This window comes from Somniosus microcephalus, chromosome 8, assembly GCF_052327205.1.
Source record: "Somniosus microcephalus isolate GS21.2 chromosome 8, FLI_Smic_1.0, whole genome shotgun sequence".
In the NCBI taxonomy this organism is placed as follows: Eukaryota; Metazoa; Chordata; class Chondrichthyes; order Squaliformes; family Somniosidae; genus Somniosus; species Somniosus microcephalus.
The window spans coordinates 147,898,301-147,926,053 of NC_140994.1; the positions used below are offsets into that span (position 1 = coordinate 147,898,301).

At 44.0% G+C, this 27,753-nt stretch overlaps 1 protein-coding gene across 3 annotated transcripts in view; it reads right to left on the minus strand.

Annotated features, from left to right (window-relative positions):
• Positions 1-27,753, minus strand: part of ube2d2 (ubiquitin-conjugating enzyme E2D 2 (UBC4/5 homolog, yeast)) — a 47,481-nt gene that overhangs the window by 9,597 nt on the left and 10,131 nt on the right. Inside the window, exons 2-5 of one of the 3 annotated variants that reach the window (XM_085995233.1) lie at positions 12,918-12,981; positions 12,781-12,812; positions 12,612-12,689; positions 12,416-12,521 (exon numbers count right to left, since the gene is read on the minus strand). In XM_085995233.1, coding sequence (XP_085851359.1) covers positions 12,416-12,521; positions 12,612-12,689; positions 12,781-12,812; positions 12,918-12,981 — 280 coding nt within the window. Of the gene's footprint in view, positions 1-12,415; positions 12,522-12,611; positions 12,690-12,780; positions 12,835-12,904; positions 12,982-27,753 lie in introns of those variants that run through there. The other 2 variants (XM_085995234.1, XM_085995235.1) reach the window with 2 other exon arrangements.

A 27,753-nucleotide genomic window follows, 5' to 3' on the forward strand; every position in this document is an offset into this window, starting at 1 on the left:
ACCAGCTAAAGCCCCCGAGGGAATGGCCAGGTAGAAAGAAAGAGAGAACACGACAATCTGGAAGGCCGTTCTCTTAGCCTTAAAGTCTAAGGGCCTCCCAACCTCTCGCTGGCAGAAAGTCCTCCCGGCAGCGCTGCATTCCATCCGGTCACTGCTTTGCACTGCCATTAACGCCACCCACCATGAGCAAATGTTTGTTTTCCCCAGGAAGTCGACTACGGGAACTTCGCTACCAACATGGCTGACTTCTCCGGGGCCCGTCCTGCTGCGGAAGCACGTGAGGACCCATAAAACGGACCCCCTGGTCGAGAGGGTGGACCTCCTGCACGCCAACCCCCAGTACGCCTATGTGGCATACCCAGACAGGCGGGAGGACACAGTCTCCGCGAGACCTCGCACCCTCGGGCACCCTTGAGACACCACCGTTACCCCCCACCACTCCCCCAAATCCAGCCCCGGTAGACGGCATGCCGGAACCCCATGAGCCTTCGCCGACCACGCAGACACCAGCCTTAACTTCAAATACTGCACCTCCGCCGCCGCGCCAATCAGAAAGGCTTACGAGGCCTCCGGATAGACTGACATACCAGAACTGGTAGTACACTTCACCCCGCCGGACTCAAATTTAAACAAGGGGTGAATGTGGTAAACCACTGTTATCGTTCACTATCGTTACAACAGTGTAAACAGTGATAACCATAGTGTATCACTACACAAGGTTACCTCTTGCCACGCTGTTATACCTGGGCTGACCTCAGCTGACTCCGCCCATGGCTCCGCCTGCTTGCCCAGGTATAAAAGGTGATCGACTGGCTGGTATTCCTCCTTGTTGGAACCGATCACCCACGAGGGTTGGCTCTGTTATTTAGCCAATAAAAACCTATAGTTACAATCTTAACTCGTCGCTTTTCATGGAATGAATTGATAGGTATATCACACACAAAAGATTATTGCTTAAGATAAAAAAAATCACAGGATTGGGGGTAATATTCTGGCATGGATAGAGGATTGGCTATCTAACAGAAGGCAGAGAGTTGGGATAAATGGTTCATTCTCAGACTGGCAATCAGTAACTATTGGTGTTCCGCAGGGGTCAGTGCTGGGTCCCCAACTCTTTACAATCTATATTAACGATTTGGAGGAGGGGACCGAGTGTAACATATCAAAGTTTGCAGATGATACTAAGATGGGAGGGAAAGTAGTGAGTGAGGAGGACGACATAAAAAACCTTCAAGGGGACATCGACAGGCTAAGTAAGTGGGCAGAGATTTGGCAGATGGAATACAATACTGGAAAGTGTGAGGTTATGCACTTTGGCAGGAAAAATCGTAGAGCAAGTTATTATCTTAATGGCAAGAAACTGGAAAGTACTGAAGTACAAAGGGATCTGGGGGTCCTGGTGCACGAAACTCAAAAGGTTAGTATGCAGGTGCAGCAAGTGATTAAGGCGGCCAATGGAATGTTGGCTTTCATTGCTAGGGGGATAGAATATAAAAATAGGGAGGTATTGCTTCAGTTGTACAAGGTATTGGTGAGACCGCACCTGGAATACTGCATACAGTTTTGGTGTCCATACTTAAGAAAAGACATACTTGCTCTCGATTCAGTACAAAGAAGGTTCACTCGGTTAATCCCGGGGATGAGGGGATGGACATATGAGGAGAGGTTGAGTAGATTGGGACTCTACTCATTGGAGTTCAGAAGAATGAGAGGCGATCTTATTGAAACATATAAGATTGTGAAGGGGTTGGATCGGGTGGATGCGGGGAGGATGTTCCCGATGATGGGTGAAGCTAGAACGAGGGGGCATAGTCTTAGAATAAGGGGCTGCTCTTTCAAAACTGAGATGAGGAGGAACTACTTCACTCAGGAGGGTGGTAGGTCCATGGAATATGCTGCCCCAAAAAGCTGTAGAAGCTACATCATTACATAAATTTAAAACAGAAATAGAGAGTTTCCTAGAAGTAAAGGGAATAAAGGGTTACGGGGAGCGGGCAGGAATTTGGACATGAGTCTCGGTTCGGATCGGTCATGGCCCTGTGGGTAGCGGAGCGGGCCCAGGGGCCGTGTAGCCTGATCCTGCTCCTATTTCGTGTGTCTAATTCTGTTAGATTCAGGAGATGGTTCAGTGATAGTAGATTGGCGGTTAGGATCAGATCAGCCATGATCTTATTGAATGGCGGAGCAGGCTCGAGGGGCCGATTGGCCTACTCCTGCTCCTATTTCTTATGTTCTTATGTAATTTCAGTGAATTGAAGGAGGATCTGGCCTGGGTAAATTGGAGTTAGACTGGCAGGCAGAAATGTAATGAAGCAATGGGAGGACTTTAAAGAGGAAATGGCTTGGGTAAAGTCTAGGTACATTCCCACCAAGGGGGAGGGGGGGGGGGGCCAGCAAAGCCAGGATAACAGGAATTAGAGTAGGGTGAAGCAGAAAAAAGGGTGTACGACAGATGTCAGCTTGATAATGCAAGAGAGAATCAAGCTGAATATAAAAAGTACAAAGGACAAGAGAAAAAGAAAATGAGGGGCAAAGATTAGGGACCAAAATGGAGATCTATTGGTGGAGGCATGGCTAAGGTACTGAAGGAGTACTTTGCATCGGTGTTTACCAAGGAAGAGGACTTTACCAAAACATCTGGGGACTTGTGTCAAAATTGGGAGAGCTGTCCCACAGGCTAGTCAAGCAACAGCCTGTCCGTCATAACAAAATATCATATCTTTCAGCCAATGTGCCATTCCTGGGTTATGTCCTGTCCCACCAACAGGACAGAGGAGGCAGCACAGTGGTACAGTCAGGAGGGAGTGGCTGGGAGTTCTCAGCTTCAGGTCAAGCATGTTCAAGGAAACCTCCTGCTGATTACCACCTACCACCCTCCCTCAGCTGATGAATCAGTTCTCCTCCACATTGAACACCACTTGGAAGAAGTAGCAAGTGCACAGAATGTACTCAGGGGGACTTCAATGCCCATCACCAAGAGTGGCTAGGTCGCACCATTACTGACCAAGTCCTGAAGGACATAGCTGCCAGACTGGGACTGCGGCAGGTGGTGAGAACACCAACACTAGGGGAAAAACCTACTTGACCTCGTCCTCACCAATCTACCGGTCAAAGATGCATCTGTCCATGACAGTACTGGTAGCAGTGACCACCGCACAGTCCTGGTGGAGACAAAGTCCCAAGAACACCCTCCATCATGTTGTGTGGCACAACCAGTGTTAAATGGGATAGATTCAGAACGAATCTAGCAACTCAAAACTAGGCATCCATGAGGCACTGTGGGCCATCAGCAGCAGCAGCAATGTATTCCACCATAATCTGTAACCTCATGGCCCAGCATATCCCTCACTCTACCGTTACCATCAAACCAGGGGACCAACCCTGGTTCAATGATGAGCAGCACCAGGTGTCCTGAAAAAGTGAGGTGCCAACCTGGGGATGCCACAGGACAACATGCTAAAAAGCAGAAGCAGCATGCTATACACAGAGCTAAGCGATTCCACAACCAACAGATCAGATCAAAGCTCTGCAGTCCTGCCACATCCAGTCGCGAATGATGGTGGACAATTAAACTACTAACGGGAGCAGAAGGCTCCATGAATATCCCCATCCTCAAACAATGGTAGAGCCCACCACACGAGTGCAAAGACAAGGCTGAAGAATTTGTAACCATCTTCAGCCACAAGTGTCGAGTGGATGATCCATCTCGGCTGCCAACATCACAGAAGCCAGCCTTCAGTCAGTTTGATTCACTTCACATGATAAGAAATGGCTGAGTGCACTGGATACAGCAAAGACTGTGGGCTCAGACAACATCCCGGCTGTGATCTTGTGCTCCAGAACTATCCACACCTCTAGCCAAGCTGTTCCAGTACAGCTGTAACACTGGCATCTACCTGACAATGTGGAAAACTGCCCAGGTATGTCCTGTCCACTAAAAGCAGGACAATTCCAATCCAGCCGATTACCACTCCATCAGTCCACTTCAATCACCAGCAAAGTGATAGAAGGTGTCGTCGACAGTGCTGTCAAGCAGCACTTACCAACAACCTGCTCACCGATGCTCAGTTTGGGTTCCGCCAGGTTCACTCTGTGACAGACCCCATTACAGCCTTGGTCCAAACATGGATAAAAGAGACGAATTCCAGAGGGGAGTGACTGCCCTTGACATCAAGGCAGCATTTGACAGAGTGTGGCATTAAGGAGTCCTAGTAAAATTGATGTCAATGGGAATTAGGGGGGCACTGGCTGGAGTCATGCCTAGCACAAAGGTAGATGGTTGTGGTTATTGGAGGTCAATCATCACAGCCCCAGGACATCGCTGCAGGAGTTCCTAAGGGCAGTGCCCTAAGGCCCAAATATCATCAGCTGCTTTATCAATGATCTTCCCTCCATCATAAGGTCAGACGTGGGGAAGTTCAGATGATTGCAGTGTTCCACTTACAACTCCTCCGTGCCCGCATGCAGCAAGACCTGGATGACACACAGGCTTGGGCTGCTAAGTGGCAAGTAACATTCATACCACACAAGTGCCAGGCAATGACCACCTCCCAACAAGAGTCGAACCACCACCCCATGACATTCAACGATATTACCATTGCTGAATCCCCCACCATCAACATCCTGGTGTGTGGAGGGGGTCACCATTGACCAGAAACTTAACTGGACCAGCCACATAAATACTGTGGCACCAAGAGCAGGGTAGAGGCTGGGTATTCTGTATCAGTCTCACCCCTCCTGACACCCCAAAGCCTTTCCACCATCTATAAGGCACAAGTGAGGAGTGTGATGGAATACTCTCCAGTTGACTGGATGAGTGCAGCTTCAATAACACTCAAGCAGCTCGACACCATCCAGGACAAAGCAACTCACTTGACTGACACCCCATCTACCACCGGCGCACCGTGGCTGCAGTGTGCACCATCTACAGGATACACTGCAGCAACTTGCCAAGCCAAGTCTTCTTCAACAGCACCTCCTAAACCTCTACCACCTAAAAAGGACAAGGGCAGCAGGCACATGGGAATGCCATCACCTCCAAGTCACACACCATCCTGACTTGGAAATATATCACCATTCCTTCATCGTCACAATCAAAATCCTGAAGCTCCCTCCCCAGCAGTGCTGTGGGAGTACCTTCATCACACGGAATGCAGTGGTTTAAAGCAGCAGCTCACCACCATCTTCAAAGGCAATTAGGAATGGGCAATAAATGTCAGCCTTGCCAGCAACACCTACGTCCCAGGAACAAATGAAAAAAAAATCCTCCTTAGATACAGGGGTGGTGCCAAAGGACTGGAGGATTGCAAATGTTACACCCCTGTTCAGAAAAGGGGAGAAGGATAAACCTGGCAATTACAGGAGTCAGTTTAACGTCAATGATGGGAAGCTTTCAGAAACAATAATCCAGGAGAAAATTAGCAGCCACTTGGACAAGCACAGACTAATAAAGGAGAGTCAGCACGAAAATCCTGGAACTCCCTCCCTAACTGCACTGAGAGTGTACCTTCACCTCATGGACTGAAGGCGGCAGCTCACCACCACCTTCAAGGGCAATTAAAGATGGGCCATAAATGCTGGCCTTGCAAGCGACGCCCACATCCCATGAATGAATAAAAGACTTGGACTTGTGGGTATAGGGCACAATTTTGAAATTTGCAGATGACAAGACTTTGAAATGTCGTCAACACTGAAGAAGATAGTAAGAGACTTCAGGGGGACATAGACAGGCTGGTGGAATAGGCTGACACATGCAGATGAAATTCAACACAAGTGTGAGTGATACATTTTGGTAGGAAGAATGAGCAGAGACAATACAAGCTAAATAGTACAATCTTAAAGTGGGTGCAAAAACGGAGACCTCAGCATTATGTTTGTGCACAAATCTTTGAAGGTGGCAGGACAGGTTAAAAAAAGTTAAAGCATATCGGATCCTGGGCTTTATAAATCAAGGCATAGAGTATAAAAGCCAGGAAGTTACACTATATAAAAGTTCGGTCCCAGCTGGAGTATTGTGTCCAATTTTGGGCACCACACTTTAAGAAGTACGTGAAGGCTCTGGATAGGGTACAGAAGAGATTTACTAGAATGTTTCCAGGGATGAGAGATTACAGTTACATGGATAGACTGGAGAAGCTGGGGTTGTACTCCTTGCAAAATTCTGACAGGGCTAGACAGACTGGATTTTTCCCCTGGCTGGGGTTCCAGAACGAGGGGTCACAGTCTCAGGATACGGGGTAGGACATTTAGGACTAAGATGAGGAGAAATGTCTTCATTCAGAGGGTGGTGAACCTGTGGAATTCTCTACCACAGAAGGCTGTGAGGGCCAAGTCACTGAATATATTTAAAAGGTGGAGATAGATAGATTTCTAGACAAAAGGCATCAAGGGGTATGGGGAGAGTGTAGGAATATGGTATTGAGATAGAGGATCAGCCATGATCATATTGAATGGCGAAGCAGGCTCGAAGGGCCAAATGGCCTACGTCTGCTCCTATTTTTCTATGTTTCTAAAGGTCAAGAGGAGATTTGATAGAAGTATAAAATCACGAAGGGTTTGAGAGAGTAAATGAAGAGAAACTGTTTCCAATGGCTGAAGGGTCACTAACCAGAGGGCACAGATTTAAAGGTGATTGGCAAAAGAACCAGAGGCAACATGAGGAGTAACTTTTTTTTTCAAAAACAGTGAGTGGTTAGGATTTGGAATGCACTGCCAGAGATACAGATTCAATAGTAGCCTTCAAAAAAAGGGAATTGGACAAATACTTGAAGGAGAAAAAGCTGCAGGGATAGGGGGGAAAGAACAGTGGAGTGGGACTAAATGGACTGCTCTTTGAAAGAGCTGGCACAGACTCAATAGGCCAAATGGCCTCCTTCGGTGCTGTACTGTTCCATGAAGTGCCAGCACAGATCCCTGGGATGGTACATACCATATTTAAAAGTAATTGGTACTTTGAGGGTCAAAAACAGATTTACTTCACGTTTGAGAGCTGCATAATTAATTAATGCAGCACACCCACTCCAAGAGAAAGTGGGACAAGCCAAATTAGTTTGGTCATAGCTGTTAATGGCAAAGCCATTTGCGGTTATCTCGTAAGTACTTCACGCTAACCTTTTTCCTCAACCAAGGATTCACCTCCACTGTGGTCGTTGGGGCCCTTGACCATGTCCATCCCATTACCTGCATTTCCGCCCTCTCTCCTTCCCCTCCCTCCCAGAACCACAATATGGTGCCTTGTCCTCACGTTCCACCCCACCAGCCTCCAAATTCAACGGGTCATCTTGCGCCACTGCCAGCGCCATGCCACCACTAAACACATCATCTCCCCTCCCAGCATTCTGAAGGGACCGTACCCTCCACAACACTCAGAACCACTCATTCATCACCAACACCCACTCCCCTTCCCATGCAAGCGTAGATGAAAGACCTGCCTTTTCACCTACTGCCTTCCCACCATCCAGAGCTCCAAACCCTCCTTCCAGGTGAAACAGCGATTTAAGTGTACTTTCAACTTGGTATACTGTATTCACTGCTCACAGCAGTGTTCTATGCACTGGGGAGACCAAATGCAGATTGGGAGATTGCTTTGCTGAACACCCCTATTCAGTCCGCAAGCGTAACTCACTTCCACTCTGACCTCGGCCTACTACACTGTTCTAAAATGAAGCTTGAGGAACATCACCATTAGGCACTTTATAACCTTCCAAAATTCAACAATATTTAAAATCAGAAAATGCTGGAAATAATTCTGGTCAGGCAGCATCTGTGGAGAGAGAAAGAGAGTTAACCTTTGCTCTGAACCTGAAACGTTAATTCTGCAACAGATGCTGCCTGACCTGCTGAGTATTTCCAGATTATTATTACATAGGATATACAGGGCAGAAACAGGCCAATCGGCCCAACAAGTCCATGCCAGTGTTTATGCTCTACTTGAGCCTCGTCCTGTCTTTCCTCATCTAAATCTATCAGCATAACCCTCTATTCCCTTCTCCCTCATATGCTCGTCTAACCTCCCCTTAAATGTATCTATACTATTCGGTTCAACCACTCCCTTTGGAAGCAAGTTCCACTTTCTCACCATTCTTTGGGTAAAGAAGTTTCTTCTGAATTCCCTACTGGATTTCTTGACTATCTTATATTAATGGCCTCCAGTTATGCTCTTCCCTACAAGTGGAAACATTCTCTCTGTATCCACCATCAAAACTTTTCATAATTTTAAAGATCTTGATTAGGTCACCCCTCAGCCGCCTTTTTTCAAAGAAAAAGAGAGACCCAACCTGTTCATCCTTTCCCAATATGTATACCCTCGCATATCTGGTATCATCCTTGTAAATCTTCTCTGCACCCTCTCCAGTGCCTATGGCAACAAGAACTGTATGCAGTAGTCCAAGTGTGGTCTAACCAAGGTTCGATACAGGTTTAGCATAACTTCCCTACTTTTCAATTTGATCCCTCTAGAAATAAACCCTAGTGCTTAGTTTGCTTTTTTTTTTTTTTTTAAATTGGTCTTGCTAACTTGTGTCACAACTTTTAGCGATTTGTACTCGGATCCCTTTGTTCCTCTATCCTACCTAAACTCGCACCCTCCAAGTAATGTGAACTCCTCATTCTACCTACCAAAATGTAATACCTCACATTTATCTGTGTTGAACTTCATTTGTCAATTATATGCCCATTCTGCAAGTTTATTAATGTCCTCCTGGAATTTGTTGCAGTCCTCCTCCGTATTGACTAAGCCCCCCCAATTTGGTGTCATCTGCAAACTTAGAAATTGTGTTTTTGATTCCAAAGTCTAAATACTGTTAATGTAAATTGTGAACAGTGGTCCCAGCACTGATCCTTGTGGAACACCACTGTCCACCTTCTGTCACTGAACAGCTACCCTTTACCTTGAAGCCAGCTAGCTATCCATTCTGCTACTTGTTCCCTGACTCCACATTCTCTGACCCTGTTAATCAGTCTATTATGGGGTACCTTATCGAAGGCCTTTTGAAAATCTTGATAAATTACATCTACTGCATTACCATTGCCTACTCTCTCTTTATTTCAGGTTTCTAGTATCTGCAATATTTTGCTTTTGCATCAAGTTCAACAACTTATAACCACTGCTCCCATTTTTTCCCCAGGCAGCAGGTGCTGGTAATGGTTCCCCTGTTGCCATTTACAGCTCCTCTAGGCCCATCTTTTGTTTCTTTACTTGTCCCATTTGCCTTGTACAGGTAGACTATCCTTTATCCGAAAACCTCGGGACCAGCCGAGTTTCGGATAAAGGAGAATTTCGGATTTCGGAAGGTGGGTCGGCGGGGGGTCGTGCGCACGACTTACGCTGACGCTCAGCGCAAGTCAGTCGGGGTCGGCGGTTGTCGGGGCCGGCGGTTGTCGGGGCGGTCGTGCACACGACTTACCCTTTATCCGAACTTCCGCAACCGGAACCCTCTAAAAACCGAGGGTTTTGGTTTTCGGAAGTCCGGATAAAGGGTAGTCTACCTGTACCATCATTCCTTTGGTCATTTAATCAGTACTGCCCTCCACACGATCACATGCTTTCTCTTTTGTTCTCTTCTCCCCTTCCTCACCTCACCCCCTTTTTCCCTGCTCGACTTGCTTCTAAACCGTTAAATTTCTAACTTCTTCCAGTTCTGATGAAAGTTCATCGATCTGAAATGTTAACTGTGTTTCTCTCTCCACAGATGCTGCCCGACTAGTATTTCCAGCATTTTCTGTTTTTACTTCATGCTAACTTCTTGCTTGCTCTGCAAGTGGTCAATCAAGTCAAAATAGAGATTATAGCTAGGTAAGAAATGATTTGTATATAACACCCATTGGGTGAAATCTGTCAACATGCCAGGGTATAGATCTAGTGACTGCAGACATTTGGTTTTCAGTTCTACATATGATTAGCATCTTTGATTTTCAAAAAAGGTACATATTGAATTTCTTCTACTACTGGTCAAACTGCAAATGGGTGTCACAAAGCATGTCTCAGCCTAGCTGCACATTCTTCAGTGCTTTGGAGCCCACTGAGATAGGAACTGGAGACTCCATGCAATCAATGAAATCTCATGTTTAGGGTCATCAACCCTCCAGTTTGTCCTAGAGTCTCCAGGAATTAAAGATTAATGTTCTAGACACTGCTGCAAACATGGGAGAAAAAAAATCATAATGGTGTTAAAAATGTGCCTTATTCACTTTCTTTGAACACGTTCATTTTTTGTTAGAAAAGTAAGAGATTTTGAAATCTCTGGGCTTGGTGTTTGGAGGCGAGAGATCATGTCATTGAACCTCCAGGAATACATCCAGAGTTGGCAACATGCGTTATGGATGGTCCAGGTCCAATATTGCTAAGAATTAGCAAGTGTCACTATTTTGTATGGAGATGGTGCAGGTAGAATTTTGCAAAGTAGTGAAAGCTGTATAGGTTATTGTTCTGTTATTTAAAAAAGGTGATCTGCAGTGCATAACCCAAGTCATGGTTAGAGTGCGGCTTCTACTAGTTTTCCAAATCGCTCATACTCATATCCATATAACAAAATACAACAAAGGTTTCTGTTCAACTCCCAGACAACACTAATACCAGATAGTGTGCTTATGGTTATATTTTGGTTTATAGGGAGCAAATACTCACCTGCAAGAATTATTCTGGACTCGGGGCATCAGAAATACAAGTAAAAGGCAACAGGAACTATATGCTACAATTTAAAAAAAGTGATTTGCATCAATAATTTAAACAGTAGCTCTTAAGGATTACGAGATCTCCCAAATATTTAAAAAAAGCCTAATTTTTTTTAAACCAGAATTCCAAGCAACCAGACTATACATGATGCAGTTGGTGTAGCATTTACTTCCTCTCAATCACATACTAGTGGTTAAATGACTAAGCCTCATCTTTTACATTGGAAGCTCTAACAGATGTAGAATTTAATCAGCAGCAGCACAACTTACCCTAATCAAAAGGCCCCTATTCTGTTACAAGGGATATATCGAAATAAAGTGAATGATTGAAGAGTTACAGAATTGTAAAAAAAAGTACAAGAGAATAGGTTCCGTGCAGCAGTCTAAGAAATCCTATTATGGTAGCCAAAAGTGTATACAATTTCTGTCTCAAAATAAATCAATGGTCTATGGTAAGAAACTGTACAACAGTTTAAAAAAAAAAACACTTGCAAAGTACCTTTAAATGCAACATTCACTACCAATAAATTCAGGACCTTTTTACAGGTCTTGCACTGCTCCAGTTTGTCTTAACCAAAAATTTCTCCCAGTAAAGAAAATTCAAGGGTAAATGCATAGGCAAGTACTACAGATATATAGTCAACAGATGCAAGGGAGGCTTTCTATGGGCAAGACTCCTTGCTCTTTAATCACATCAGTATAGTCAGCTCCACTGACTGCCACAAAAAAAGTGGCTTCAGGACTCCTCAATGAACTAAGTAAACAACAGAGGTAATCTTTGGTGCGGTATTAATCAGCAAGCCCGTTTTTATTGGAAAAAAGATGGAACGTGATCCCTAAAACACCAGTAAAAATCTCAATCCCATGTACTAGAATTTGACTTGCTCACATCATTAGTACTTAAGTTTTCATCTTAGAAATCACCCTAGTATAAAGCATCATTTCTTCAGAGCCATAACTACACAAGAGGTTGTGCATTTATGGCAGATTTCTAGATTAAACAAAAAAATTCTGGCTGACAATGGGATGGAATGCAAGTACTGTAATGACAAAATGCTCTGGAGTACCAATTCAAACAACTTGACATCGCTTAACAATTGACCATGTCCTTTGCCTTAAAGCATGCCAAATATACATTACCTGAGAGAGTGCCAATTTAACTTCTGAACAAGAACACAGCAACTCTTATTTAAAGCTAATTTGAAGTTTTTTGGCAAGTACTAACTATTGACCAGTATTGATTTTTTTTAAAATACAACATGCGACAGATTTGGCCTAGAGACTTGATTTTATACACCACTGGTCGAGTCCACAATATAACTTGTAGTAATAACTCTACTGGCTGAATCTCAAAACATTTCTATTCTAATTCAGCTACACAAGAAGTTTCCCTCATGAGCCATTAGCCAAAAATTGATTAAAGCAGTATTTCTCAAGCTGTGATTTTTGGAAGCAATTGTGTATTAAAATGTGGGCAAAGCAACAAACTCCTTCAAATAACAGTTTTGTTCTGTGAAATGTTTCATTAGCTCTGGCAGAGGAAGCATTTGTTGTAACAAACAGGAATTATCTGCTTTACGATGAACTGAATTTAGGATTTAAGACAGCAGAATGTTATTTGATTTGCCACAGTATTTATAGCTACATATAATATTAAACAGTTTACTTGTAAGCGGAGGTTAGGATTTGAAGAACATTCATTTTAAGGTTAGTACAAGTTTTTAAAGCTAAAAAATCCAAATACCTTTTGAAATAGTTAATGCTGGGGACCATTGCGACCGTAGAATATCAAGACAGATGCTGCCATTACTGTTAATATTTGGATGATAGATTCTTGTTGTAAATGCAACCTAGCAAGATATATACATAAGTTACTCGCAACACAAAGCCAAAGTCACATAATTAAAGATATCTAATGCAAACAAAACAAGTATACTTGCCTTAGGTGGTTTAAAGGGATAATCTGTGGGGAAGTGAATGGTCAAGAAAAATACACCACCCTGATAGGGGCTGTCATTCTGTTAAAACAAAACAGTTTGAAATGAGTTAGAAGTATTGTCTAAGTTCCCACCTCATTCCTTATGGTTAACAGTAGAAGTATCTACTTACCGGTCCCATTATTGTGGCTTGCCAGTGGAACACTGCAGAAAGAATTTTAAAAATCTTAGTCATGTATTAGCATTGCTGTAAAGAGAATCAAGATTTGTTTAAAGAGTTTTATTAACCAACTTACAAAATGTACTTACTGTCATCACCAACTGGACCTGCTGAACACTGTGCTGGTGGATCACGGGCCAAATCATTCAACTCCTAAGGGAACAATTTAAAAAAAACCTTTATATTCATTCCATAATTAATGGTGCAAGAATTCTACATATATGCAAAGGAACTATTTCTCCTGTACAGGTTTATACAATTACAGTACCATACTATACAAGCATATTGATCTGCAGGAAACTTTAATACACCCACAGCACCAACAAATTAGATGTTCTTAAAATACACAAGCAGGATCACAGTAGTGTAATGATAAGACTATGAAATGTTTGAATACCCACTACAACCGTGAAATCTACCCACCATTGTCCTTCCAACTGAGCTGTAGGCAGAAAGAATGGCCAGCAAAAGGGAAGACGAAACATCAGAAAACGCAATACTCCCTCAGTCCTGCACTGAAGCATCAACATAGATGAAATGTTGGTGGGGCTTGATTCACAAGTTCAACTCGGGGGCTTGAGCACAAAATCTAGGCTCGACACTCCAGTGCAGTACTGAGGATTTAACGTCTCATCCGAAAGACGGCAGCTCCAAGGCTCCGACTTCCCTCAGGTGGATGCAAAAGATCTCATGGCACTACTTTGAAGAGGAGCAATGGAGTTCTCCCGTGTCCTGGCCAACATTTATTCCTCAATCAACACCTAAATTTTTATTTTATTTTTATTTTTATAAATGATCTGGCCATTATCACATTTCTGTTTGGAGGAGCTTGCTGTGCGGAAATTGGCTACCGCATTTCCTACATTACAACAGTGACTACACTTCAAAAGTACTTCAGCAAAGTGCTGTGGGACATCCTACGTTTGTGAAAGCCGCTATATAAATGCAAGCTTTTCTTCTTCCCTGAAGAACAGTGTTATTGTGAATTCCAGATATGTGCATGTATACTACAAGATATTCCATTTTGTTTCTATACATGGAAATGTTTAATACAATTTTTGCCTCCTAGTTCTTTCATGAAGACAGCTGGTGTTGCATAGAGCTAGATGCTCTTGCTTATGTAGTATTTCAATGCATCTCCATTTAAAGTTTCTGGTAATCCATTGCACAGGATCTAGGGGAGATGATCATTTGAAAATAAACACCACAAGGACCAAGATCATCAAAATCATCATGATACAATAATTCCTGTGCTGCTGGAGCATGAGAGTAGGGAATTGGTGTGTTCTGTGAAGGGAAGCCAGTCAGGATTTGAATATGGAAAAAAAATGATTTCTGGAAGTTTGTCCAATTCCTTCTGAAGTTCAGAGGATATTTATATTGAAATGTTACCCACCATTTAATACCCAAGGTAGACACTACGATAGGACAGACTGTACATTGAGGTGTGGGGTTTTTGGATTGGAGGCCTTTTCTTATTCCAAAATCTTGTAAAAAGTGATATTGCCCCATATCCCAAAAAATCTTAATCCTTTTAAAATTGCTACATCTCAGATGCAACACAAAATAGCATTGTCATTGAAAGTAGAGAATTTTAAACATGTGTAATACACAGGAAATAGTGATCCATGTTTCTGCTATTACATAGACAATTTTCTATAGCAGTTGTAAGTGCAAACCACTGATCTGTAATCAATCCCTAGACCATTGGTCACAAAATTCCATTAAAAAGGCAACAGCATTAAAAAGTGAGAAATAGATTAACTAGCATAAATGCTGTTTAGTAGGTCACTTTCTGCTGAATAAACACAGAAGATTGACTACATGTACTAATCTCCAACATCCCATCTTTCCTGAAATGACAGCAAATAGGACAGGTGGTTATTTGCCTCGTGTTAGTTGCCAGCAATGGAGAAGAAAAAGGGAAAAATACTCTTGGCACATATTCTGTAACTGCATGGGTTATAGAGACAAAGGAGACGCGAGCAAGAAGAGGGAAGAAATAGGAGGAGGTCATACACCCTCTCGAGTTTGTTCCGCCATTCAATATCATGGCTGATCTTCTACCTCAATTCCACTTTCTCGCCCGATCCCCATATCCCTCGATTCTCCTAGAGTCCAAAAATCTATCGATCTCAGCCTTGAATATATGCAACGACTGAGCAGCCACAGCCCTCTCGAGTAGAGAATTCCAAACAGTCACAACCCTTTGAGTGAAAACATTTCTCCCCTCAGTTTAAATGCCTGAACCCTTATCCTGAGACTACGGCCCCTAGTTCTAGACTCGCCAACCAGGAGAAATAACCTCTCAGCATCTACCTTGTCAAACTAAGAATTTTATATGTTTCAATGAGATCACCTCATTCTTCTAAACTGCAGAGAATATGGAGCCATTCTACTCAGTCTCTCCTCATTGGACAGCCCTCCCATCCCAGGAATCAATCTAGTGAACCTTCACTGCACTCCCTCCAAGGCAATTGTATCCTTCCTTGGGTAAGGAGACCAAAACTGTACACAGTACTTCAGGTATGATCTCACCAAAGCCCAATGTAATTGCAGCAAGACTTCCTTACTCTTATACTCTACTGCCCTTGCAATAAAGGCCAACATACCATTTGCTTTCCTAATTGCTTGCTGTACCTGCATGTTAACTGATTTGTGTACAAGAACACCCAAATCCCTCGGAATACCAACATTTACTAGTCTCTTGCCTTTTAAAAACGAGGGAAAAAAGTTTAGTAAAAGGCAAATGTAAATAGGGATTCTAAAAATTCTCGTGATAAAACATTCAACAGTGTCGGCCCAAACAGCCAGCCGCATATCAAATGCAAAACTGACTCATCCAGACATTAGCAAACAGGAAATGTTGTAAACAGATAGAATCGAAGTGCAGAAGAATCTTACAGTGCAGCAGACCATTCCCCATCGTGCCTGTGCTGGCTCTTTGAAAGAGCTGTCCAATTCAGTCCCACACCCTAGCTTTTGTTCCTATAACCCTGCAAATTAATGTCCAATTGCCTTTTAAAAGTTCCTATGAAATCTGATCCATCACCCTTTTAGGTAGTGCATTCCAGATCTTAACAACCCTCTGAAAAAATTTCTCCTGATTTCCCCTCTAGTTCTTTTGCCAATTTTAAACCCACTTGCCAGAGGAAATAGTTTCGCCCTCCTTCTTCTATCAAAACCCCTGAATTTTGAATATCTCTTAAGTTTCCCCTCAACCTTTAGCATTAAGAACTGAGATGCCAAACTGACAGTTTACCAGCTAAATCTATTGCTGCTTTTGAACTCAGTTTCACTTAGCGCATTTTATTTGTCTGGAAAATAAAAGTTGCTGGAAACAACAGGCCAGACAGCATGCAAGAGAAAGGTAGGTCCACACATCCTGTTACTATTATTGGTCACACTTTGAAACTGCTTAAAGATTTAGAATTGAAATTCTGTATGTAAAAAGTCACCCTACAAAAAAAAACAAGATGCATTTGTTATTCTTTATTATTTCACATCAAGGGGGTGGAGTGAGTCTTCAGCTTAGGGGTAGCATTTCTGCCTCTGAATCAGAAGATGCAGGGTTCAAACCCCACTCAAAACCCCCCAAACGTACAGGACCAACCACACTTTCAACTGGTATAAAGAGGATTACGGCCATGGAAGGAGTGTTCCAAATTTAACACATTACTGGGCATATAAAGTGAAACCAGGACAATATAGAAAAACTTCAAAAGAGAGATGAGAAAGACTGAGAACAAGAGAAAAACAGCAATAAAGAATGCTTGGAATGGAGCAAGATAATAGCAGATATACCCACTACATACTTTGCGCCCGTTACCAAAAGGTGGTTATTAGAATCATGCAACTCAGCGTTGGAAGAGTTACTGAAGTTTATGATTCAATAAGAAATAGTACAAAAGAAATCACTCAAATTTAAGGTGGATAAATCACAAATCTGATTTACAAAGGATTCTGTGGGAAGCTTTGGATAAAACCGTAGAGGCTCAACTATAATTTTCCAAAACTGTATGGAAAGTACAACTGTGCAAGACAAAAAAATGTAGTCAATTCTTAAAAAGGAAGCAGGGTTAAGTCAGGAAATTATAGGCCAGGTAGTCTTACTTCAGTTCTTAGTACACTATTGTATTGTAGAGTCTAAGATTATTAAGCACTTTGAAGAAACAAGTTAAAAACAAGACCGATCACCAGATTTCTGAAAGGCAGTTAGCATTTAATGGTCACATTTTGAGAATTCTATTAATGCTGCAATGGGAGGATTTTGATGCAATTTATGGTAAAAAAAAGAGCAATTAAATGTAGCGCTCAAGGAATTAAATTTGCAGATGTGTCAGGAAATGTAAATTAGTAGGATTCAGAAGTGTCTGAGCCAGAGGGCTTCAGACAATGGAAGTTAGCCACGGCAAACCAGTGAACATCCATTCCTTTTAGGATAGCAAAATACTGCGGATGCTGGAAGTCTAAAATAACAGAAAACGCTGGAAAAACTCAGCAGGCCAGGCAACATCCGTGGAGAGAGAAACAGAGTTAACGTTTCAGGTCGAAACCCTTCTTCAGAACAGAGAAAAAAGCAGGAAATAAAACAGATTAAAAAGCAGGTTTGGGAGCTGGGAAATGGGGGAGGGGATGAAAGAACAAAAGGGACGTTCTGAGAGAGGTGAGGAGACATTCAGAGATATTCAAGGCGAGACAAAATGGTAACAGGACAGGTAAAGAGACAAAGGATGGCTCTAGATGAAGTGTGAAATACGCTGGCAGAATGAGAGACAGCTGCCATGTGGGAGAGAAAAAGGAAAAGGCACAAACCAAAAGTGTGGATAAAAAATATATAAAAATATAATAGGGGCCGAGGTTATGATCTGAAATTGTTGAACTCGATATCGAGTCCGGACAGCTGTAAAGTGCCTAATTGGAAGATGAGGTGCTGTTCCATTCCTTTTAGCACTGGATTAGCACAAAGGGGTGTCTGCCAAGAATCTGTACTGGCAAGTCACTGAATAGGGCAGAAATTGGAGGTACAGCATAAAATCATATTGGGGGTCACTCAGTCCAGTTAGGTCTGGAAGGGAGTCTGGCCCAGTAAGCAAAACTTTGCTCACCTTAAGCTCGAGGCCAGTCACAAAGTAGTATGCGAGTTTAGATTAGTCATACTGTACGTTCACTTAGTGTAAAAATAAAAGCATATTAAATAAATAGCATCTCATGTCAATAGGTTTCGTACCAAGGACCGAATTGAAGGACCTGACTTATTTGGCACAGATAGGCTCCGATAAATATATGGGAGGCAGCATCACTCCACGGGATTACATTATTTTCTGACCATGACCTGTTGCCAAGAACTGACAGCTATCTTGTGATAACCCAAAAGTTAAGTCATTAAGTATGAACTTGCCTTACATTTGATCAGAGGCCAAAAGTCACCACAATGGAGAACAAAGAACAGATTGCTGTTCAACCCAAACTTTACACGGCAGACAAAATCAGGTGTAGCAAATCCAGTGATTAGTAGCAGGAAAGGGAGCTAGTTAGACTCAATTAAAATTAGCCAGGATTTTCATGAATGCTAGATTTCTGTACTAGTCAAACCGCAGATGGTAGCCCCAGCCTATGTCTTTCTTTTGCAGATTCCAATGTTAGTCAAATCTCTACTTGTTCAAATGGAGTACCCATAGAAGTAGCCAAAGTGAAACAGACAATATGAGATACAGAGGACACCAGACTTGGATGGATACAGGATACATAGAAGATAGGAGCAGGAGTAGGCCATTCGGCCCCTCGAGCCTGCTCCGCCATTCAATGAGATCATGGCTGATCGTTCAAATTCAGTACCCTGTCCCTGCTTTCTCCCCATACCCCTTGATCCCCCTAGCCTTAAGTATATCCAACTCCTTCTTGAATAGATTTAATGATGAATTGGCCTCTACTGCCTTCTTTGGCAGAGAATTCCACAGGTTCACCACTCTCTGGGTGAAGAAATTCCTCATCTCTGTCCTAAATGGCTTACCCCTTATCCTTAGACTGTGACCCCTGGTTCTGGACTCCCCGGCCATCGTGAACATCCTTCCAGCATCTAGTCTGTCTAGTCCTGTTAGAATTTTATAAGTTTCAATGAGATATCCTCTCATTCTTCTAAACTCCAGCGAGTACAAGCCCAATCGACCCAATCTCTCCTCATACGTCATTCCTGCCATCCCAGGTATCAGCCTGGTGAATCTTCGCTGAACTCCTTCCATGGCAAGAACATCCTTCCTCAGAAAGCGACCAAAACTGCACACAATACTCAAGATGTGGTCTCACCAAGGCCCTGTACAACTGCAGCAAGACATCTTTGTTCCTGTACTCAAACCCTCTCGCTACAAAGGCCAACATACCATTTGCCTTCTTAACCACCTGCTGCACCTGCATGCTTACTTCCAGCGACTGGTGCACAAGGACGCCCAGGTCTCGTTGTACTTCCCCTTCTCCCAATCTATTGCCATTCAGATAATAATCTGCCTTCCTGTTTTTGACATCAAAGTGGATAACCTCGCATTTATCCACGTTATATTGCATCTGCCATGCTTCTGCCCAATCACCCAACCTGTCCAAATCATCCTGGAGTTTCTTGGTATCCTCCTCACAGCACACACACCGACCCAGCTTTGTGTCGTCTGCAAACTTGGAGATATTACATCTAGTTCCCTCGTCCAGATCATTAATACATATTGTGAATAGCTGGGGTCCAAGGACCGATCCCTGCGGTACCCCACTAGTCACTGCCTGCCACTCGGAAAAAGACTCGTTTATTCCAACTCTTTGCTTTCTGTCTGCCAACCAGTTCTCTATCCAAGTCAATACCTTGCCCCCAATCCCATGTGCCTTAATTTTACACACTAATCTCTATGCGGGACCTTATCGAAAGCCTTTTGAAAATCCAAATACACCACATCCACTGGTTCTCCCTTATCTATTTTACCAGTTACATCCTCAAAAAATTCCAGTGGATTAGTCAAGCACGATTTACCTTTTGCAAATCGGTGTTGACTTTGTCCGATCCAGTCACTTCTCTCCCCCCCCCCCCCCCCAAGTGTTCTGCTATTACATCCTTTATAATGGACTCTAGCATTTTCCCCACTACCGATGTCAGGCTTACCGGTCTGTAATTCCCCGTTTTCTCTCTACCACCCTTTTTGAACAGTGGGGTAACATTAGCTACCCGCCAATCCATGGGTACTGTTCCAGAGTCTATCGAATTTTGGAAGATGACCAGCAATGCATCTACTATTTCTAGGGCCACTTCCTTAAGTACCCTAGGAGAATTCAACAACGTATTCCTGCTCAAGTTAAACCATTATTACTGAAAACCTTTGAATCAAGAGTACCAGGATGCCGTTCTTCAATAGATGCAGTAGTTTTATTTCAGTGTTGGCAAAGGGGAGAATGCCACCTACTACAGTAGCAAGATGAGCCTGGCATTGCTGTTCAGCAGCAACTGCAAAATATTAGTGAAGGTACCAACGGCATACGGAAATCAATGATTCCACATATTAAGACAGCAATCAGGTAGGATTTGTAAAAAGCCATTATTCCTTACTGGAGGAATACATGTGCACATCTTCAGATTGTTAAGTACTCAACATGATCTCTCTTTGGATGTAGAGATGACAATTAGAATGAAGGTATCCATTCTAAACACTACAGCAATTAGGCTCCGTCTGAGTTTATCAGTTTTATGGTTGGATTTCAGAATACACAGAGGGTAGGTTAGTCAAGAGGCTCTTTTGTTAAGTGGCAAGCACGTAACAGTGAAATTGTGGATTATGACCTCATCCGGTCACTTAAATGAACGATTATGCCCAAGAAGATCATTATCCTATGATTAGATGGTAATTAGGCTAAGTTATTGGTTGATATTAAGAAGGACAGAGAAGTAGAACTTTCTCTCACCATTACCCAGTAAAGATAACACGATGAACATAATGATCAGACAAAGCGATGTTTAATAGGATTCCCTTGGAGCTGCACACAGATTGGTTTAGAAAGATCAGATTTGTTCCCAAACTTCATTTCAGGCAAACCCCTAGGTTAAAGTTAACCAAAAGGCAGCAAGATAAGAGGAATGGACTGGATCCAGATTCAAAAATCAGATGACTGGGCGTTCAATCTGATACATGGCACAATATTTCTGGCCTATGGTAAAGGATATGGGTCAGCTGAAGCTGGAGGGATGTAGTACCTTAAGCCACATCTCAATGTAACTTTGTGCTCCTACCACAAGCATGAATTCTAAGTGAATATCGCACTATATCTTCTCTTGCTGCTTTAAGACTGACTTTTCACACTGGGGAAGACACTTTAAAAAGTGGAAGTGCTTATATTGCAGACCCAAGAACTTTCTACAACTGAGAACGCAGGAATCAGCTGGGAGAGGTTTCAAATTATTCCAAAAAGGATAAATCAGCAATATAATTTGTAAAATGGCTGCCGCTAGGCTGGCAGTTCCACATGGAGCTCTTCACCTCTATCCATGGGAATCTCCTGCCATCATTTGCCTTTTCCTTTCCTAAATCTTCTCGTTTCCACTGTTCCAAGTTCCCCTGGCTCCATCAGTTAGTGCATTTTAGCCCGAACAAGTTATCTGCTTTAAACCTGGAGTACCCATCCCTGCTCTCCTTTTCAAATTTGGTTTCTGAATTCCAGGACTTCAGGACATCAAGACAATGCTTCTGCACTGGACTACACTGCAAGACTCATTTGCTGTGTCAAAAATTTGCTGCTAAAAAAATAATCTTCCCCACTGTGGCTGTTTCTCTGCTGATCTGGGTGACTCGCTGACCTATTTTTCAGCTTTGTTGGTCTCTGGCTTGTGGTTTTACATTTTCTCCGCTGCTTCTGATCTATGGTGTCCTCCAACTTCGCCATCATCTTCCTGCACCGCAACCAACTCTCATTACTGATTCTGGACTTCACTTGTCTGCTACTCCTTTCTCCGAGCTTGGGCAACAGTTCGCCGATGCTCCATGCCAACTCCATCCTACCCATGTCAACTTTTTCCCTCCACGGGACCTCCGACTTTAACTCTGGACTCCCTACAATTGTCACCAACCTATTCGCTGCTACGACCAGGAAATATGCATCCAATAATTGCTACATAACTAGGCCAATGTAACATGAGTTTTAGTGTCCATTCGAGTGTGCATTTTGGCTGCTGCTCCAGACCCGAACTGTTCACTTCTATTTCCGCTTTTCTCTCCCCCTTTATGTTCTCTCTATTCCTCCCCGTCTCTCCTGTTGTCATGCCGCCCTTCATCGCTCCTATACTCTGCCCTCCCAAATCCCTACCCCAACCCTTCATTACTCTTTGACCTTCCTGCACTCTGGCCGCTGTCCCAGGCTTGACTCCCTCTTGGATAAGCCTACAGCTTCAATCTGTGCTTTCTCTTGGCATCCTCCAAAGGGCCCACCGTGGCACTCGTTGCTGTAGCCTCACGAGTAGCAACCCCAACTGTCCCATCCTACTCTCACCGACCTAACCGTTCAGCGCGCCTGGCTAATCTTGCCAATCTCCTCCCCGTCCAACTCACTCCACCAAGCGCCGACGCTGTGGACTCTGGCATTGGATCAGCCATCACCGACCCTCACCGCATCTCGCTACAGAATGTCCGTTCACTTGCGAACAAGGCCCTTGCCATCCATGAGCGCATCAACATCATGGCTGACAGAAGCTTGGCTAAGGGGTGATGACACCTTACCCTTAAATTAAGTCTCCCCGCCTGGCTATACCTTCCACCACTTGCCCCGTCCAGACCGCCGTGGTGGCGGTGTGGCTCATCACCAAATCACACCTGGGTCAGTCCCCCTACTCCTGAGCATCTTACCTTATTCCACCCCTCGCACCTCATTTAAAATTGTCGTTCTCTACCTCCCACCCGAGTACGATAAAAATTTTATCACTGAGATATTCTCAATGCTTTCCTCCCTCAGCAGCAAGCAACTTCTCATCCTCTCATTTCAAGCTCCATCTCAATTCATCATGCTCTCTCTCCCCCGAGTTCACTACCCTCCTATCCTCCCTTAATCTCTCCCTCCATGTGAACTCCTCAACCCATATTCATGGCCACACCCTTGACTTTGCCATCGCGTGGCCTCGCCACTCCCACCGTGTCAATCGAAAATAAGGTCATCTCTGACCACTTCCTTGTATCACTTTCCACCCACACCCCCCTCCCCCTACCCAACTCTACTTCCTTGTGTGTTCGCCCCTGGAAAAAACTCTCCCAACTCCCTCACAAAATCCCAACTGTCCAGCCTTTGGCCCTCCATTCACCACTACATTTCTACAGCTACTGATCTGCTCACCACCACCTTTGATGCCCTAGTAAAACTATTACTCTCTCACCCTGGCCATTCCCCCTGGTACAGCCCACATCTTTGCTCATTCAAGTCCAAGGGACGCAGACTTGAACGGATATGGCGAACAACTGGTTTAGCCATTCACCGCCAGATCTAGCTGGACCACAAAGCATTATCGGGTCCTACTCTTGTCTGCCAAAAACTGCTCACTATTCCAGGATCATTCTGCAATGCAAAGGTAACTCCCAGCTACTATTTTCTACTGCTAACCTTAAACCCCTCTCCTCCACACTCACCAACAAATGCAAGGAGCTCATGGATTTCTTTGTCTCAAAGATTGAGACCATCTAATCAGCTGCCTCTGCCACTTCCCTTCCTTCCTCTAGCCCACCAGGTCAAACTTCCTCTAAGGTTCACCCCTGCCCTAGCCCTGAACTCACATCTTTCTTCAGTTTCTCTCAGATCTCCCCTCTTGACCGCTCATCCTGTCCATGAAACCCACTTCCTGCTCCCTTGACCCTATTCCCACTAAACTGCTGACCACCCAACTTCCTTTTCTGGCTCCCATGTTAGCCGACATTGTTAACAGTTTGCTCTCCTCAGGTACTGTCCCCCTCTCCTTCAAATCTGCTGTCATCACCCTTCATCTCAAAACCCACTCCTTGACCCCTCCGTCCTTGCAAACAACCGCCCCATCTCCAACCTCCCTTTCCTCGCCAAAGTCCTTGAACGTGTTGTCGCTTCCATCTTTCCTGGAACTCCATGTTTAAATCCCTCCAATCTGGTTCCTGCCCCAGTACTGAAACGGCTCTCAAAGTCACAAAAGACATCCTTTGTGACGGTGACAAAGGTGAACTACCCCTCTTCGTCCTTCGACTTGTCTGCAGCCTTTGACACGGTTGACTACTCCATTCTCCAATGTCTCTCCACCATTGTCCAGCTGGGTGGGCTGCATGCGCCTGGTTCCATTCTTATCTATCTAATCGTAGCCAGAGAATCACCTGCAATGGCTTCTCTTTCCACTCCCGCATCGTTACCTCTGGAGTCCCCCAAGGATCTATCCTTGGCCACCTCCTATTTCTCATCTATATGCTGCCCCTTGGCAACATCTGAAAAAACAGCGTCAGTTTCCACTTGTATGCTGACAACACCCAGCTCTACCTCAGCACCCCTCCTCGCGACCCCTCCATAGTCTCTAAATTGACACAATGCTGGTCAGACATTTAGTACTGGATGAGCAGAAATTTTCTCCAATTAAATATTGGGAAGACCGAAGCCACTGTCTCAGGCACCGCCACAAACTCCGGTCCCTAGGTGCCAACTCCATCCCTCTCCCTAGCATCTGTCTGAGGCTGAACCAGGCTGTTCGCAACTTTGGTGTCATATTTGACCCTGAAATTAGCTTCCGACCACACATTGGTGGCATAATTAAGACTGCCTATTTCCACCTCTAACATTGCCAGCCTCAGCTCATCTGTTGCTGAAACCCTCATCCATGCCTTTGTTACTTCTGGACTTGATTATTCCAACACACTCCTGGGCTGGCCTCCCACATTCTACCCTACGTAAACTTGTCATCCAAAACTCGGCTGCTCATGTCCTAACTCGCACCAAGTTCCGTTCACCCATCATCCCTATGCTCGTTGACCTACACTGGCTTCCGGTTAAGCAATACCTTGATTTCAAATTCTCATCCTGGTTTTCAAATCTCTCGATGGCTTCAATCCTCCCCATCTCCAATCTCCTTCAGCCCCACAACCCCTGAAATATCTGCGCTCCTCAAATCCTGCCCACCCTCTTGAGCACCCCGATTATAAAAATCGCTCAATCATCAGTGGCCATGCCTTCAGCTGCCTAGGCCCTAAGCTCCGGAACTCACTCCCTAAACCCTCTAACTTGCTTTCCTCCTTTAAGATGCTCCTTAAAACCTACCTCTTTGACTAAGCTTTTGCTCATCTGCCATAATTTCTTCTGCGGCTCGGTGTCAATTTTGTGTCTTATTACACTCCTGTGAAGCACCTTGGGGCGTTTTACTGTGTTAAAGACACAATATAAATACTAGTTGTTGTTGCTGTAAGCTGCCCTGTAAGCAATTTCAAATTCTTGCAGCCCACGAGTGTTGAAGCACTTGCAGGTTGATGGGCTTCGGATCACTTGCAGCTTAAACTATTCAAGCAAAAAAACCAACAAATTAGACACTGAGCAAATTCCATATGATTCAAGATGGGAAACAAGCAGAGCCAAAAGCTTGCAGGAAAAGGATTTTGGGCTGGAATTGACAATTAAGCTAGTCAAGAAATCAGTCTACTGCAGTCACGTCCAACCTTTTGGATCAAGGGCCTAGGTGTACTTCGCAATCAGTGAGTGGGTTGCATATGATCACAGAAATACAAGCCCCATACACAAGTTTCAAGCCCAACATGCACAACAACTTGTATTTTAGAGTGCCTTTAACGTAGTAAAACTTGTATTTATATAGCGCTGCAGGAGTATTTTAAGACAAAAAATTTGACACCGAGCCGCATAAGGATAAATTAGGGCAGGTGACCAAAAGCTTGGTCAAAGAGGTAGGTTTTAAGGAGCGTCTTAAGAGAGGAAAGAGAGGTAGCGAGGCGGAGAGGTTTAGGCAGGGAATTCCAGAGCTTAGAGCCGAGGCAACAGAAGGCACAGCCACCAAAGGTTGAGCGATTATAATCAGGGATGTTCAAGAGGGCAGAATTAGAGGAGTGCAGATATCTCGGTGGGGGGGGGGCTGAAGGAAATTACAGAGATAGGAAGGGGCGAGGCCATGGAGGGATTTGAAAACAAGGATGAGAATTTTGAAATCGAGGTGCTGCTTAACCGGGAGCCAATGTAGGTCAACGAGCACAGGGGAGATGGGCGTAGGGACTTGGTGCGAGTTAGGACACGAGCAGCCGAGTTCTGGATGACCTCAAGGGTGGAATGTGGGAGGCCAGCCAGGAATGCATTGGAATAGTCTAGTCTAGGAGGTAACGAAGGCATGGATGAGGGTTTCAGCAGTGGATGAGTTGAGGCAAGGGTGGAGACGGGCGATGTTATGGAGGTGGAAGTAGGCAGTCTTTGTTACGCTGTGGATATGTGGTCGGAAGCTCATTTCATGGTCAAATATACCAACTTTGCAAACCAAGATTCAAGTCCTCCCAGAAACTTGAGTTTTAGCTTTATACTGGGCCGGAAAGACCAAAGCAGATTACTGATTGCAGTCTTTTTATTTCAGTCACAAAAGATGGAAAGGGAACCACCAGGAGCTCTGGCCAGGGAACTGGAGATCACGGGCTAGGCATGGCCTACAGGCATGTTGGACATCCCCAGTTTAATACGCGCAGCATCAAGCAGTGCACGGATGAAGTGGATTCTGTTGACAATCCTCCACAGATTCTATTATACTGAAATGTAGGTGTTGCATTGTTGACTCGGAGGCATTCTTGTTATATCGTGGCATTGCCTGAAAATTTCTACTTGTGGTTATAGAATCATACAGAACTGTAATTATTAATACTGATCCTAAAATAGAAAGCTTCATGGCACTCATGTAGGAACTATTGGGACTGCAGTTAGTAAAGAGAGAGACTCAGTCTTGCATGAGAACTACCTACATATGGCCAATCAGGAAATTTAGCCTTAAAACAAAAACTGGAAAGATTGCATTTTGTAGTTCATGGACAGTAGAAAACACCCATCAGATCAGAGGTAGAATGACTAGGGAATAAAGGGTTAAGATTTGGTGTGGTCAATGTATTGCTGGGGTGGGGTGGGAGGGGGGGTGTGTAAACTTCTTGTGCAGGATACACCTCGTCATGGTCAGGGAACACCTAGACAAATACAATGGAGGATGCTGGGGTGTCCAGAGATGGGGCGCACCCTCAACTTTTCACGTCTTCTCCTTAGCTGAAGTGCTCGTGCAGAGAGCTGGCACGAGTTCGACTAGCCGAATGGCCTCCTTCTGTGATGTAACCATTCTATGGTTTCTTTCCATTTTCACTTGATAGGTATAGTGGAACATTGTAGCACATTTGAGGTTTTACTGAATATTCCAATCATTGATGATTTAATTGTAGTTTGTGATCCTAAACAAATATTCATAAAATTATGCATTAAAATTTCTTAGGAAAACTGGGTGGTACATATTGGTCAAACTTTTACCTTGGTCTACTGGCTGTAAGGATCACATGTGAAATGATTTAATCTAGTGCCTAGTGGGAATGGCCCTACAGCACAAAACCATCCCTAATTCAGCACCAACTGGGATTCTCACTCAAGCCACTGGATGATCAGTGCGGGAAATGTGGAGAAAAACATGTCACATTGGTGAAAGAGGGTGGTCTACTCACACTGTGACCTGGGAGTGATCAATATCAGTGAAATAAGAGGAGCTGCATTTCCTAGAACGAACATTGTCACCATGTAAACTTAAAATTAGGATTCAGCAGATCGCGCCACCTCATTAGCAAACTGAATTTAATTAATTGTTATAATTTAATTGATAAAAGCTCGTTCAAAAGCAACAGTGAACATCTGACCTGGTATGATTTGCTGCCACCATTGGGTGAGAACCAGGAGGTT